Source organism: Merops nubicus, unplaced genomic scaffold (assembly GCF_000691845.1).
Source record: "Merops nubicus isolate BGI_N331 unplaced genomic scaffold, ASM69184v1 scaffold949, whole genome shotgun sequence".
Lineage (NCBI taxonomy): Eukaryota > Metazoa > Chordata > Aves > Coraciiformes > Meropidae > Merops > Merops nubicus.
In genome coordinates this window covers 38,746-53,284 of record NW_008632806.1, presented here as the reverse complement: position 1 = coordinate 53,284, position 14,539 = coordinate 38,746, and the positions used below count along the sequence as shown (strand labels likewise).

Genomic DNA, 14,539 nt, shown 5'->3' with positions numbered 1-14,539 from the left:
GAAACTTAACATAGCCCTCGTGTCTTCCTTGCATGATCTGATTTTGGACCATGCCACCCAACTGCTATAGAACATAGGTGGGAGTAACCATGGAGGAGGCTAGATGTCTGCTAAGGAAGGTCTCCATGGCTTGCCACTATCACATGAAAAGAGAGAAGAGCAAGCCACTCAAACTACTTTCTCATTTCATATTTCTGAATGAAATATTTTATCTCACTACAAAGCATTTATTTGTAAGAGATGCAACTGAACTCAGTTGGAACCAGGCCAGAAGTCACTTGGCTGAGGAGACTGCAGAGGTGGAGTTGCATTGCACCACTGGGATATAGCTGTTTGCTTCATTTTTGGCTATGAGCCACCACCAAAACTCTGTCGAGAGAACCAAGACAGCTGCTCTGTTGCTATATATGCCTATGCTATGTACTCTGGGACCTCCATGCAAGTGCAGATTAGTGTTTAAGGTGAAAGAGGATAAAGAAATGAAGCAGCTTGTTTATCTACCCAGACATGCCCACCCAAAGAGCTACAAGCAAGTAAGAATAACTATATCCTCTTAGGAGAGCCACTGTGATATTGGGAAGGTCAGAGTCTTGCTGGAAATACCTCAGACATCCCAGACATCAGCTGATAAAGGAGCAAAGAGGAAAACTCCTTTGCTCAATGCAAAGATAAATGAACAAGAGTATCAGCCACAGTGCCAGCAGAATTGCTACAGGCACCAGCTTCAGCAGAGAACTTGCAACTGCAATGGCAAATAATTTTAATAATCCCTAGCTGACATCAGCATCCTTCTGTTCAAGTATCTAGCTGAAGTCACAGCATAATTAACCTTGGCTGGGTTATAAGATCAGCAGTGTCCTGAAGAGACTTGCACTGAAAGAATATATCATCCTATATGTGAGCAGGAATATCCTATAAAACTCTTACCAGAAACATTGCATATGGCAATTCACAGCTAAATACGAGCATTTAGAGGAATGAGAGATGCCAAAGGTGAGATAAAAGGTCTGAGCCTTTTTTAGGAAAGCTTTTTTTCCATCTCAGAAGTGCATCCAGACCCATAAGTGGGATGAGGCTCAGGTACATACTTTCATGGTTACCAAAGTCTTATTGCACTATGTAATGAACTATGGTTATCAAAGCACTATGGACCTGGTCCATTCTTCTTTAATACACAGTTCAGTTGTTCTGCACAGCTGGTCCTGCTTTGTGAAGTTATTTGATGAAGAATCTCTCTTTTTGGGTTTTTTTTTTGTCTCAGTAGCTGCCAGCCCATCTGGGACAGGCAAACAGCAGCTGTCATTGCAAGAGTGTTGATAAGGCTTTATCCTATTTCATCCTCCAGCATTGCAATATATTTAGGTAAGCAAAAGCTCCAAAGTTACCACTTAAATATGGATTAAAGCCAGATTCTCTTCTTTAAACATGTTTTATTGAGTAGATAAGAAGGTTAAAATGAAAAATTACTGATCAGGTGGTTGATGTGAGAACCAGGGCTGGAACAGAACAAGCAACCATCAGGATCTTTATGTTCCTCTGCCAGTAACAACTTGCACAAAAATGGAGCATATATCTAATATGGAGAAAATGTGGGGAGAAATAATTTAGATGAAAGGGTATCCTTGGATGGGTGAAAAAATTCAAGATAAAGCTCAGGAGAGAAGAAAAAAACAAGAAAAAGAAAGGAAAAACCCACCCCAAAAGAAACAGCCACACATTCTAAATCTTTTCTCTCTTCTGATGAAGTTTTAATGACTTAAGTTTCTTCTTTGTGCTAGTTAAAAGATTTTTAATATCTTTCTATAAAAATTAATTTCTATTCTGACAGAAGGAAAAGGCATAAGTGATATATTCTCAGGAACAGCTACCATAATTACACTGTAGTTTCAATGAGACAATAACATAGCTACATTACAGTTAACTTTGAGATACTTTTCATGCCCATTTTTCACATAACTGACAGTTCATCTATGTGAGGGAGTTATTGATTTTTCTCTCTATTTCTTTCATGCTTAATAAGCCCAGTTTGGGGCATAGAAATAGTAACAAAAGCATTTTAGCCTAAAATTTAATTATACAGAAACAATTTCAAACTCACAGCATAATTGAAATGTTATTACCCTCTGCAAGCAGTTTTATAAAATTATGTGTACAACCATGAGTGTATAACTGACAACTTTTGAAGTTATCAGATGCTATAGTGGCAGATCTGTCAGGAAACTGAAGTCAGATGTCTTAAAAGATATTAGTATGTCTTCCTTCAGCTAGCATATCAGCTCCATGCAAGAGCTGTGCTCAACAGATGAGGTTTATTCATCCTATTCCAGATTGTTATACAGTATATGGCCTCTTTGCTCACCTGAGCATTTTAATATCATTTCAGTTTTACTTTTCTACCCTTCCAACATGTCCTTAACTCCAGTATAACTAGGAACAAGCTGAAAGTAGGAATCTTTGACTTAGGAATTAAAATGTGAGTCTGACAATTAATGAATTACAATAGCAGCATTGCTTTCTATTTTGAACCAAACAAAATAAAGAGGCTAGGGGGATTCTTTAATAAAAATAAACATGGAACTCTAATTCCTTTTTATACTCTGTGATCACATACAAAAGATCTAATAAAAATAATTTAATTAGATGTCTTATTTTTAGAAAAATGCATAGCTAGTATTTCCGAAGAGTCTTATTGCTCTGATTTATCTATTAATGAAGCAAAACCTACTTAATTACCTAATTTGCATGATATTTTACATGCACATAGATGCGGGGATGAGCACTGGGGAGAGGTTTTGCATCAATCCATTCTTAATAAGGTAATGAAGTTGGCTGGGCTAAGTCTGCAGATCAAATCATTGGAGGTTTTCCTCCTGTTGAAATGAGAACTTCTAAATCAAGCTGTGACCTGGACAAGGCAAGACCTTTCCATCTCCACTGCCAAAGTCTTCCTGCTGTACTGAGGCTGCAAATCAGGAACCTGCTTGAGGTCCCAAATTATTGCCTTGAGTGGAGACAGTGGGAAGGATATAGCAGCTTGTAGCTTCCTACCTCTTACCTTCTTCCCCACCTGCTCCACTGCACCATTGCTTTGAGGCAGGATATAACCTTGAATACTGCCAGACAGAGCAGGGTCAGCAATATCAAGGCAGAAAGTAGTAGGTCTACTTCTGCTTTTGCCTCCTTTTACATCACACCTTCTGTGGTCCATGGTGTTTCTTCCCACTCTTTGTTTGTCACTCCTTTGTCCCCTTGCATTGGGATTACTTTTTTTCATCCTACCTATCCTCAGCTCAGTGTGTGCTTGATGTGTCTGCACCCCATGTATCTCTCAGGAGATACTGCCTCAAGAGATAAAAAGACTTCAGCTTGAGGCCTTCCAAAGTCCTGTGAGGGGAAGGATCTGATTCACCTGAATAGATGCTTTGTGTAAGAATGCATCTTCAGTAACATTAGCTATTTAAACCCAAGGCAGCCAGTCTAGACCAGCTAATTATCCAGGATGAGCCTGAAGTGGCCAAACAGAGCAGTAACTCCAGGGATTGCTTCTTCCCATCCCAAGGTGGGAGCTGGAAATGGTTTTGAACCCTCATTGATGTTTTTCTCTCTCTCTGTTGACAAGAGAGGGAGCCAAGCACAATAAATTTAGATTACACACAAAACTCAACATGGCTAAATTTAGGATAGATCAATTTTATCCTTAAGGTCTTCTAAAAAACTCTCATGTGTCCTGTGCAAGCACAGAAAAAGTTCCATTAAATATGAAAACTCATAAAAAAAAGCCAGGTCTTAAAATGCAAACATCGGCCAGTGCAGAAATGAGGGGATTTGGCAGAAAAGAGCTTTCTAAAGAACAGTCCATAGTCTCCCAATCTCTGCTGCTTCAACTAACAGCTACAATGTATGAGCCATTGAATACTGAAAAGTGGGCAGACTCTCATCACTGGAGATAAATTACTAGTTCTGGAAACTCAGCTACATCATAAAAGTAACAACCAGCTAAAAAAAAAAAAATATTATCCTAATTACACTGGGTCATATATTGAAATATGGTAATTTGAGTGCTGAGTCACCAAGAGTGCTGAGGAAAAAGTTTCTGCTATAAAACAAAATTGGTGAAGTCTGTGTTTTCTGTTTTTAAAACCATCACTGAGAATAAGACAAATAAATCCACACGGGCTTTAGATCTAATCAATGCAATTGTGCTTGATTTTAATACACATTTTTTTTTTTAATATATTTGGAGTTTTATTCAGATGATTTACCTTTGTGTTTAAGATGAATTTTAACAACTAACATGATCCTGAAGCTGAAAGAGCAATCTGAGCTCCTTACCCCAGGCAGAGACTGTCACTATCTCTGGACACAGTGGAGAGAGGTAGATGCCTACATAAAAGTTCATCTTGTGTAGCATAGACATACAAATCTTAGACTTACATCCTAAGTAGTTGTCGTGACTCTTTTTATAATTTCTGGTGACAAGCAGGTACCCTAGAAAGTGATCAATCCTGCATATTTTACCTAATTAGTAGTGTAATGAGGTGCCTGTCTCTCCACTAACTGTAGATGGACTCTTGACTACTAGGTTAGATTGGATGCATCGCTTTCAAATCTCTAAAATCTTTGAGGTTAATCCCCCCTGTGCAGTAAATTATCTTCCATGTGCTCCTAAATTTAAAACTGCATTGCATTTAGAAGGCAAAGGATGTACTCTTACCCCAATATTCTACAGCACTCTGTTGAAAGCTGGGGGATGGGAGGAGCAGAGGGGCGTGGTTTGTTTGGTATGTTGTGGAGAGGGAGTTATGAAATCACAAGTTGCCAAGACATTGAAATTTCTAGCTTGTTGGGCATAAGAAGTAAAAGCAATTAAAAGATAATATCTGCCTGAAAGAGCCTGCAAAAAGTACAGCTCAATACCAATGGAAGCCAGTAAAAAAATCCTATTAACGTCACTTAGTATTTACATCAAGATAGCCATAATTAAAGGAAGCTTCTCTGTTTATAGACCTATTTAATACTGATGTTAAGTATGACAAAAGTGAAACACTCCTGAAGAAGAATGTGTTGAGCTACGTTTAGTGGCTGTGCTGAATTAAGGCACTTTGGATGCCACCAGAGGACAGGAGAACCATGGAATGATCGTTCTCATGAAAAGCTCTGACAGTGTACCCAGGATATGCCTAAATTACTGCTCATGCAGACTTGTTTCTACAGTCAATGGAGAGAAAGAGGGAGCTACCAAGGGCAATCATCCCTCGTGTGGTCCCAAGAGAATAGAGGACATCTGCTACTGCTTTGCTGCAAAGAAGACTGTGCTCAGCTTAGACACCTCACCAGAGGGTAGCTGTGAGGGCAGAGTACCACCTCATGCACCAAGTGCTTGTGATAATGTCCATGTCATAAACATCTGGCCATGCTGTCCTGTTTGGGTGGAGTGATCCTCTCTCAGTGTTTTTACCTGGGCATCTTTGCTGAGTTTTAACTCTGGCAGAGTGTGGTCTAAATATCCCAGTGTGCACGAGGCCATTATTTATCTGTGACTTCTCTGAGAATAGTGAAAGATCTGTGTAGCTTTCATGATTATCAGATAATCTTCTCATGGCATGCCATGTAAACTTGATGGCACATAATCCATAAGAGGTAAAAAGAGGTAAAAAGACTGCCAAATACAGGTTTTTAAAAATACTTGACCTCATTGAAAAATGTCCTGGCAGCCTCAGTTTCCCTTGCCAAATACAGGTTTTTAAAAATACTTGACTTTGACCTAAAATGTCCTGGCAGCCTCAGTTTCCCTTGCGTTGTGCAAGGGAGGACAAATACCATCCAATAATGCAAAAAAAAAAAAGGCAAGATTATAAAAGTGTCAGCTCAATTCTAGGGACAATCAACACCTCTCTCTGTTTTTGAAATGCCTCCCTGAGCTTAGACCAGTAATTGCCTTTGGGCAATTTTTGATGTTTCTCTGCTTTCAACACCTGTTGGTACAAGCATCTCCTCTGCAGTCCTGGAGCATGGTTGAGGATGCATGATGTCCAAGTCATTGCTGGGAAGTGCATTTCTCCTTTGTATTGTAAGCTCATTTCTCTTTCATTCCTATTTTCCCACTTGCACAGTGTTACACCCCACTCCTCTAATGCTTACACAGTCCTTACTCAAGAAGAAAAGCACCTCTAAAAACAAATACTCCATCATATCACAGAGAAACAAATCATGAGGTTAATTCAAAGGGTGAAGTTGGTATGACTGCATATTGTTCCTTCCCTGATGTACATTCTCTTTAGATATTTATTATTGCATTACCTTTGTCTAGGGTTTGTTTGGTTTGGTTTATAATTTTCTTCAGAGTGTAATATAGAAACTTCCTCCTCGACTGGGTTTTGAAGACAAGAAGTTGTCTGGAACTGCTTCCAAATTAGACCCCTTTCATGGTTATTTTCCTGGAAATGCATCATATTATCTATTTGACACTTTTCTCTGCTACACCCTGAGGTTCTCATGCTCTCTCCTGCCTTCAGACAGTCATGTGAGATGCCTGCTTGCCCAAGGCATGCTCTATAGCCAAAGGGAAGGAGGGTTCTCCTGCAGGTGTTTCTGACCTCAGTAACCTGTCTCTTCCCAGTGATTATAAGAAGACTGATGCAAACTAGCTACTAGCATAGATACCTCTCAATTACCTAAAATTAGCTGGGATGAAGTCAAAAAGCAGCATCTAAAACTGAATACTACATTCCATGTAGAAGCTGTACAGACATTGTTCCCATCCCTTAGGCTGCTGCTGAGCTAAACTGGATGAACCTTTCTTTGAAACCATGCAATACAAAACCCACCTGCTCAGTCTGGTCTTTTTCAGCATTAACCATCACTAGTTACTCCATCACTACTTGAGTATCTGGATCTTGTCTTCATTTTATTATTAGATTGTTGTTTTCAATTCACAATTTTCATTGTGACTTCTCTCCATGGAAATAATTCATTTGAGTTTCACCAATGTCATTTTCAAGAGACAGTCAGCTCAGGCTAAGAGAAAACAAGTTGAAAAGAGAATATTTCTTTTACAAAGAGACAGAGCCCGAATAACACTTAGTAAACTGAAGGACATCTCTTATTTTCCAGTCTTTCCAAAACTTTATTTGCTCTGTTTTTGAAATACTGAATCGTGTGTACAACTGTGCACAATGAAGCTGGAGTCTGGGAAGCTAAAATAGGAGAGCAAAAGCTCATCTGAGCTTTATAGTAGATAGATGATTGCAACCAGCATCATTCACCACCACCACCAGGGAATATTCCATGATTTATCGTTTTAATTTATTTCCTTGTTGCCAGATTTTGCCAAAAACAGAAGTCTGTGGATGATCTGTTTCACTGATGTGGAGTATTTCCAGTTAACTCTGTAGGTTTATGTTCTCTAACACCCTATAGTAGATCTGGTAATGGAATCCCCTCATGGAACAATGTACAAATATAATGGAATAAGATATACCTTGATCCATCTGAGGTCTTGTCAGAGCCATGCTTCTGCAAAATGTCTTCCTTGCTGCAAAATAGTGCAAGTTTTGACTATTATATAATTAATAACAATATGAGTAAAGTTAAAAACTTTTATGCAGTTGACAATAATTATATCTGCTTTCTTGTTTTGTTATTTATTTATGCCATATGGGATTCTTTGAGGAGCCAAGCAAAAAGTTCCTCTTTTCTGGACTGGAAGGTGGGATGGGAGTAGTCATATAATTTCAGATGGCCTCACAAGGGAAATCAATTTTTCTCTAGGACTAGTAAGAACTTGCCTTATTGTGTCTTGTGTTAATTGAGAAAGAAAATTTAAGAAAATTGGTCTATAAAAGCATGCTACTTTCTTTAAACTCCAAGGTATTGGTGTTTCTCCTAAGAATATAGCAGGCACATAAATTTATGTTGTTGTAATTTTATAACGGATGTCTCTAGCAGATGGCACATTTTAAGGAGGTGGAAAAATCCCTATGGGCTCAGAAGAAGAACAGTGAACATAACAAATAGTTCATAAGGAAGCTAAATCAAATATATCTTTAAAACAAAAGACTTTTTTTTCCAGCAGACAACCCATATACTGAATGTTTTTATTCTCGGGGGTCTTTAAAACAAAACAAATCCCAACGTATTAAATGTGCTTGGAAATTAATTTAGTCTCTTCTAGGATGTTTTTCATGAATGTTTTACCCCCAGTTTTCATCATAGGCATGCTTCAAGGATTCTGTAGAGAATTACTAAAACTGATAGTGTATTTATATTTCCAAAGGGCTGTGGCATTAGAAAAATCACCCTTTTCCTAATTTCCACCAGGACAGACTCATCCTTGGTGTAACTTTTTAGTTGACTAGAGATCTACTGTGAATAGAAAGAAGCTGAACCAATAGAGCTAATTTAAACAGGAGTGAATCCAAAGTAATTTAAGACATTTTAACAGATATACTTGAGTTTAGGATAGTATAATTGAAAAGGCAATTCAGAAAAGTATTTAAGCACAGACATAACTTCATCTCTGCTCAAGTTTAACATTAAACATGCATTTAAATCAAATCACTTAGGTACATGCTTAAGTATTTTTCTGAATGAGATGCTTTCCTGAATCACAACCTAGAGTTTAGAGCGATGTTCACATTTTATGATGTGTAATATATTTAGAGAATGTCACACTTCAAAGGCACTCAGAACAGGAAACTTAAAGTGGTAGTGATGTTTTAGAACAACCTTACTGTTTATTATGCAGGCTTGGCTTGTAGCTCTCTGTTTAAGGCTATTTTGACTTCTTTTTCTACTCAAAATATAAATTAAATTCCTTATTTATTTTTTTTTTTTCCAGAGAGGTTCAGTTACTTCACCATTATGTTTTGAACTCTTACTCAGTAGCTCTTAACAGCCTTATGAAAGATGGGAAGGAAAATCAGGTGATGTCTACTATATGGCAATGTACATGGAATTTCAAAGCTCTGTTGGAATACCTTGCCAAGTCAAAAATGTTAACTGTTTAGATAGCCACTTCTCTTTCATATTCAAACACTTACAAAGCTCTCTCTTGAAATACACACTATATCTATTTAGTTTTTGTAAATTCTGAACTGCAAGATTTGTGATACTTAAAAATTCCAGATCTCGCCCACACATCAGTCTTCATAAAGAATCTTTTGAGACATTAATCTCTTTAAGATCAGTTATTACAGGGAAGAGGATGGGGAACTTGAGAGCACTGGAACAGCCTGTCCAGGAAAGTGATGGAGTCACCATCCTGGAGATATTTGAAAGGTGTGTAGAGTGGTGCTTAGGGACAGGGTGAACTGACAGCACTGGGTTAACAGTTGGACTTGATGATCTTGAAGGTCTCTTCCAAGCAGAATGATTCTATGATTCTATGTGTGTTGTCTAGTATAATTAAGTCTTTGGATAGTATTTTAAAAGAAATAAACCGTAATTATTACCATCAAATCACTTCCTAATATTTCTCAGTAGAAAGTGGTACCTATCTTATGTACTTGGAGGGTTTCCTTTCTCTCTCCAGTGACCAAAGAGGGAGCAAATTTGATAATTTTGGACAAGATTCCTTTTCCATTGGCTGAAGATGGCAAAGTTGATTCTCAGTCATTCTTGTTTAGGTATGTCTTTGCTATGGAACGATCCATTACTGCAGTAAAGGCATCTCTATTTCCAGACACTTCTACATTCTCTGAGACCACAAGGCAGTAGCTGAGTCAGTGTGACATGAAGTCATGCTTTATCATGGCATTTACACAAACCAGTTTTGCAGATCTGCATTTATATTTCCTCACTTTTTCTTTCTAAAGCACAGCTGATCAGAAAATAATGTGTTGAAAGCATTCTCAGCTGAAGAATTTCTGCATGGAAGCACATGCTTTTGCCCTGGGGTAATGCCTGTTTGACAAAACCTAAAGAAAACCGTTGACTTTTCTTTGGGGTTTTAGGAAAAAACACAACAAATTGTAGCTGCTAGACTTCTGGTGGTTTCTAGTCACCTGGAATTGGTTAAAAGTTCCAACTGCTTGAAACTGGAAACAATACAATAATTACAACTTCCCTTGAAACACTTCACCAAGAGATGAAATTTCTGATAGAAAAATTCCTTGTTTTTTCTTAGTGACTGTGATATTCTGAACTGTTCTTCACAAGCACAGCTTCTTAAAATGCTGTGTGTTCTTATTCTGAATGAGATTTGCTGTGGGTGTGTGGCTAATTTTGGGGAAACAGATCTCTGTTCACCTACATCTGTTTAGACATCTTGCATAAGAAAAGAAAGTGGGATGATATTTCTGCATGCTTCAGGCTCTTCATGTTCTTTACACCCTCACATTTCTCAGCTGATAACATTCCTGGTGCCACTACCACAACACTGCAAGCTGAATACTCTTGACTATTTTTGCAATTAGATTTTTGTTTAGATTAATGTCATAGAGGATAAGTTCTTCCTTCCCTCATATTTGAATCTCTTCAAATAACATCTTTTATAGCCTTTGAGCTATAAAGACCCTATGCTAATGCATTTCTAATCCTGACAGATATCTCCGGACAATATTTTAGTAAAACATATTTACTGCCAAATGGCTTTTCAAAGTTAATGGTCCGTTGTTTGAAATGGAATCTCACAATAATTTGAGTTCTTTCTGAATTTAGGGCACTTCACTGTGCAAGAATGTAGCCTCATCAGTAAGAAAAATGCATCTGTATGAGTGGTATCCTGCTTTAGCTTCCAATTTACGCCGTTCCTACCCAGTACGACTAGATCTGTTTTACAGGAGAAACACACCGTGAATAAAAAAGATGTTTAAATCAAAACAAAAAAGTGCTTTCCAAACTCATTTTTATTAAAGCTTGCAACATGCTTTGCTAGCATGATATCTGAAAGAGAAATGCTTTGGGGCTTGCTTGTCAGCTCTTTTTAAAAAATCTTGGCAATTCATTCTAATAGAGTGGAAAAAGGAAAAATGACAGCGGGGGTGCAAAGATTTCTCTGCCTCATGTAACACAGCATGGACATCAGATTGTACCATGGTATTGGGAGGACATCCTTTGTCATCTCTCCTTCTCTCAAACTCCGAGCCCTCTAGTAATTTTACGACCTTTTGTGATTTGAACTCATGTTAAAGCACATAACCAGTGCAAGATGTTGTAGAATTGTCTCCAAGCTGAACTAGATCACAGTAAAATCCTGCAGAAGACAGGAGAAATTATGTTCCTTCGTAACTCCACCTCAAATTTGGAAAGATAGGAAGGAGAAAAATAACACTCTTTGAACTCTTCTTTTCCAGTTACAAATCAAGAAAAGCTTGAGTTTTCTGAATTAAACTTTTCCATTTATATTTACTTTTTGTTCTTCTTGATGTGTGCAAGGCTCTGCCAATGTTTGCAGACCTCACAGAAAATGCTTGCTGAACATCGATTGTAAACTTGACTTCCAGACACCTTAGTTAAGATAGATGCTGGCTTTAATATAAGGTATACAATAGGTTTTTTGAAAAGTCACCTTGGAGTTTGTCATATTGCACTAAGAACTTACTCTTGCATGAATAGTTTATCCTTATTTTATTTTTTCTAAGAACGTATTGCAGTAAGAAAATTATGCAGGCTGAAGGGCAACACCCAGGGGGAAAAAAGTGGAGGAAGACATTCTTTCTTAGTTTTTTGAGGAAAAAGATAGGCTAAATGCATTAATTTTCCCTGAGCTGCAATGGTAGAGAAAAGTAGGCAGCAGTGAACCACACATTCCCTATGAGTGGATAGGCTAATGAAACATCACTTATGAAACTTGGTACTTGGTGGTGTTGTTGAGAGTGACTTCTGAACACAGTAGTGGAAAAGATAGTCCTCATAAACCAGTGGGTCCTTGGATCATTCCAAGCTTTCAGAAACAAAAGATCTAGTTCTTGCCTCCACAGTTGCTTAGTATGTCATAAAACAGCATGACAACATAAAAACACAACCACACTTACCTGTGTTTCCTACTTGACAACTACTGCTGTCAATATTCATTTTTTTTATCTGTTTTTGCTCTTGGCACTTTCTCTAGTCATTGTCGTATATTGATCTTACATATTTTCTCTTCCTAAGTATGAACTTACACATGGAGATCACATAAGTCCCTCTCCAGTGGCAAGTCTCTCATGGTAACCCTGATAAGGGAGTTCATACTCCAAGTCAGATCTTCCAAGAAGTATTTTTTCTATTTCTGTGAATGCAGGGTCAGGTACTGGATGAGAATTGCATCTCCTTCCTCTATTTTATTTATATCTATTTTATTCTTTTGAAACATCTTCCCTAGGCCTTCAAGTCTGAGAGAAAATGTCACTTAATCCAAGAAATATAATTTAATATGATGAAAGCCCAGAACCTCAAAAGTATTTGGATATCTTACCTCACTGATAAGGTGAAGGTTAAGGTCCCGTGCACCTTAAAAGATTTAGAAAAGATCAGAAGCTTTTCTATCCATAAGTCACCTCTACAAATCAGTTATGAGGAGAAAAAGCATAGAATTGTTGAATTGTGTTAATTATTTATTCTGACTGAACAAGCAATTGAATTGAGACAGTTTGGAACTCTCTGTTGACTAATAGGGGGAAAACATTCAGGAGCTTAAAGGCAAAGAATGAGTTGAGAGTAAATGTTTATTAATACATGATTGAATTTCCTACTCCAAGGAGAAGTTTATTACTATGTTATAGCTCTTTGGTCTTCATTTATTAAAAAAAAAAAAAAAAGGATAACTTAAATAGGCTTCAGAACAGCTAGGCAGACTCTAAAACATAAAATCATTATGACATTAAACAGAGAGAAAATCCTGAAGGGCAACAGATAAGATGTACATCAATCACCTTTCTTATGCAAAGTATAAAAAAAGACAAACAAGAAAGAAAGAAGGTAACTAAATTAAGGGCTTTTTAATTTTTTTTTAGAGCAAGCTAAAAGGAATTACACAAAATAAAACATTTATTATCAGAGAAAAACAAAGACAACCGATTGTGAGCCTGTTTTACTTGGTTTAAGTCTCTTTGTTTCAGTAGTATGATGCCAACTAACTCTTGCTGAGCAGTAAAAGCTTTGTGAAAATCAAATTAGAAGGCAAAATTGAAATCTTGAAACTCACAGAAGCCAGAAGAAATAAAGTTTCAGCTATGCACAGTATAGCTGTCTATGCTAATTCCCTCAGCAAGTCGTTGCAGGTTCCCTTCAGAATCGATGGGATGAAATATGCACTGCTGGGTCATAATTTATCTGTCCTAATTTAGAAGCCCTCCTAGACTGAAATGATTTGTCCACTAAGGCAAATCCTCTTTCATGGACTAAAAAGAGTGTCTAAACAACCAGCTCAGAGTTATACGTGTTCCAATGAACTCCACCCCAGATGTTTTGTAAATGCTTGAAATTCCATAGAAGAAAATAGGGTCTATTCAATTCTAAATAGATTCTGTATGCAGCAAAGAAGAAAAAAATATACTTAATTTGTCACTTACATAATTTGTAGCTTGGATTCCCAGTTTCTTCAGTATTTATGCATCTAACAACCACTAGAAGCAATAGTTGTATCCATAATGGTTACCAAAACTGTACCACTGTTTATTCTTCATCCTGGAGGCCAGCTGGCATTATCTGATAACATCCATATGTTTCCATTCTTCTAGCCTTCAAAAGAAGGTGTATCCAAATTTCCTGTTGGGCATGGTTCTTGGCCTATGATACATCCTAAACTGTGCCTGGGAACTATCTGTGAGAATGCCACTTGGCCCAGAGCAAACCTGTGCTGGGGACATCTCTGGCAATCAGAAGTGTGGCAAAGAGATTTGCAGTGTGCATTCCAGGCTGTTGTTTAACAGATGTACCACTGAAAATTGCACAGTTCCTATGGGCACAGCTTTAGGAATGCAGGCTTTAATAACTTGTAGTAAACTTCAGCAGAGAGAGTGGCAAAAAAATATCTCAGTGCTTCTTGGATCCAGCTCCAAGTTATCTCGTCTCTATTTTCAACAAAATATAAAAAGATATTTGGGAGCTATAAAAGAAGGTGATAATATAGTGAGAATGAACGACAGATGGTGCTGATAAAGGGGAATATTTGCTGGGTAACCTAAGTATATATGAATATAGGAGATATGATCACTGGGAAACAGTCATTAAAGTGGTCACTGGCAAATAACTGAAGTCAAAGTAGACCAAAAGAACAGAAAATTACTATTTTTTTTTTTCTCATCACTTTATATAATGACAGGAAGCAATCACAGCAACTTAGAGTTAAGCTTACAGCTTATCTTTTAAGTCAGGAAGAAGATAAATATGGAGTTGCACACTGGTAAATGAGTACTGAGTGGTCCAGTCTAACAATGGGTATGTCCTGACAGCTCACACTTGATCTCAGTAGGAATAGGTGGAATAAGAGTATCACCAACTGTAACACAAACAAAATAGATCAACCTGAAAACACACTTTCAAAGAGAGAGACATGGTGATTAAAAGCCAGCTGAGGCTCTTGAGGAACAAGAGACAAGATCTGAATAGTGCCACC

The 14,539-nt window shown here is 37.6% G+C and overlaps 1 protein-coding gene across 2 annotated transcripts in view; it reads left to right on the top strand.

The window, feature by feature from the left end:
* Nucleotides 1-14,539, top strand: part of PTCHD4 (patched domain containing 4) — an 81,969-nt gene that overhangs the window by 41,828 nt on the left and 25,602 nt on the right. Inside the window, exon 3 of one of the 2 annotated variants that reach the window (XM_008947999.1) lies at nucleotides 10,660-10,744. The exons of the other annotated variant lie outside the window; for it this stretch is intronic. Coding sequence (XP_008946247.1) covers nucleotides 10,660-10,715 — 56 coding nt within the window. The 3' untranslated portion in view covers nucleotides 10,716-10,744. Of the gene's footprint in view, nucleotides 1-10,659; nucleotides 10,745-14,539 lie in introns of those variants that run through there. 2 annotated transcript variants of the gene reach the window in all.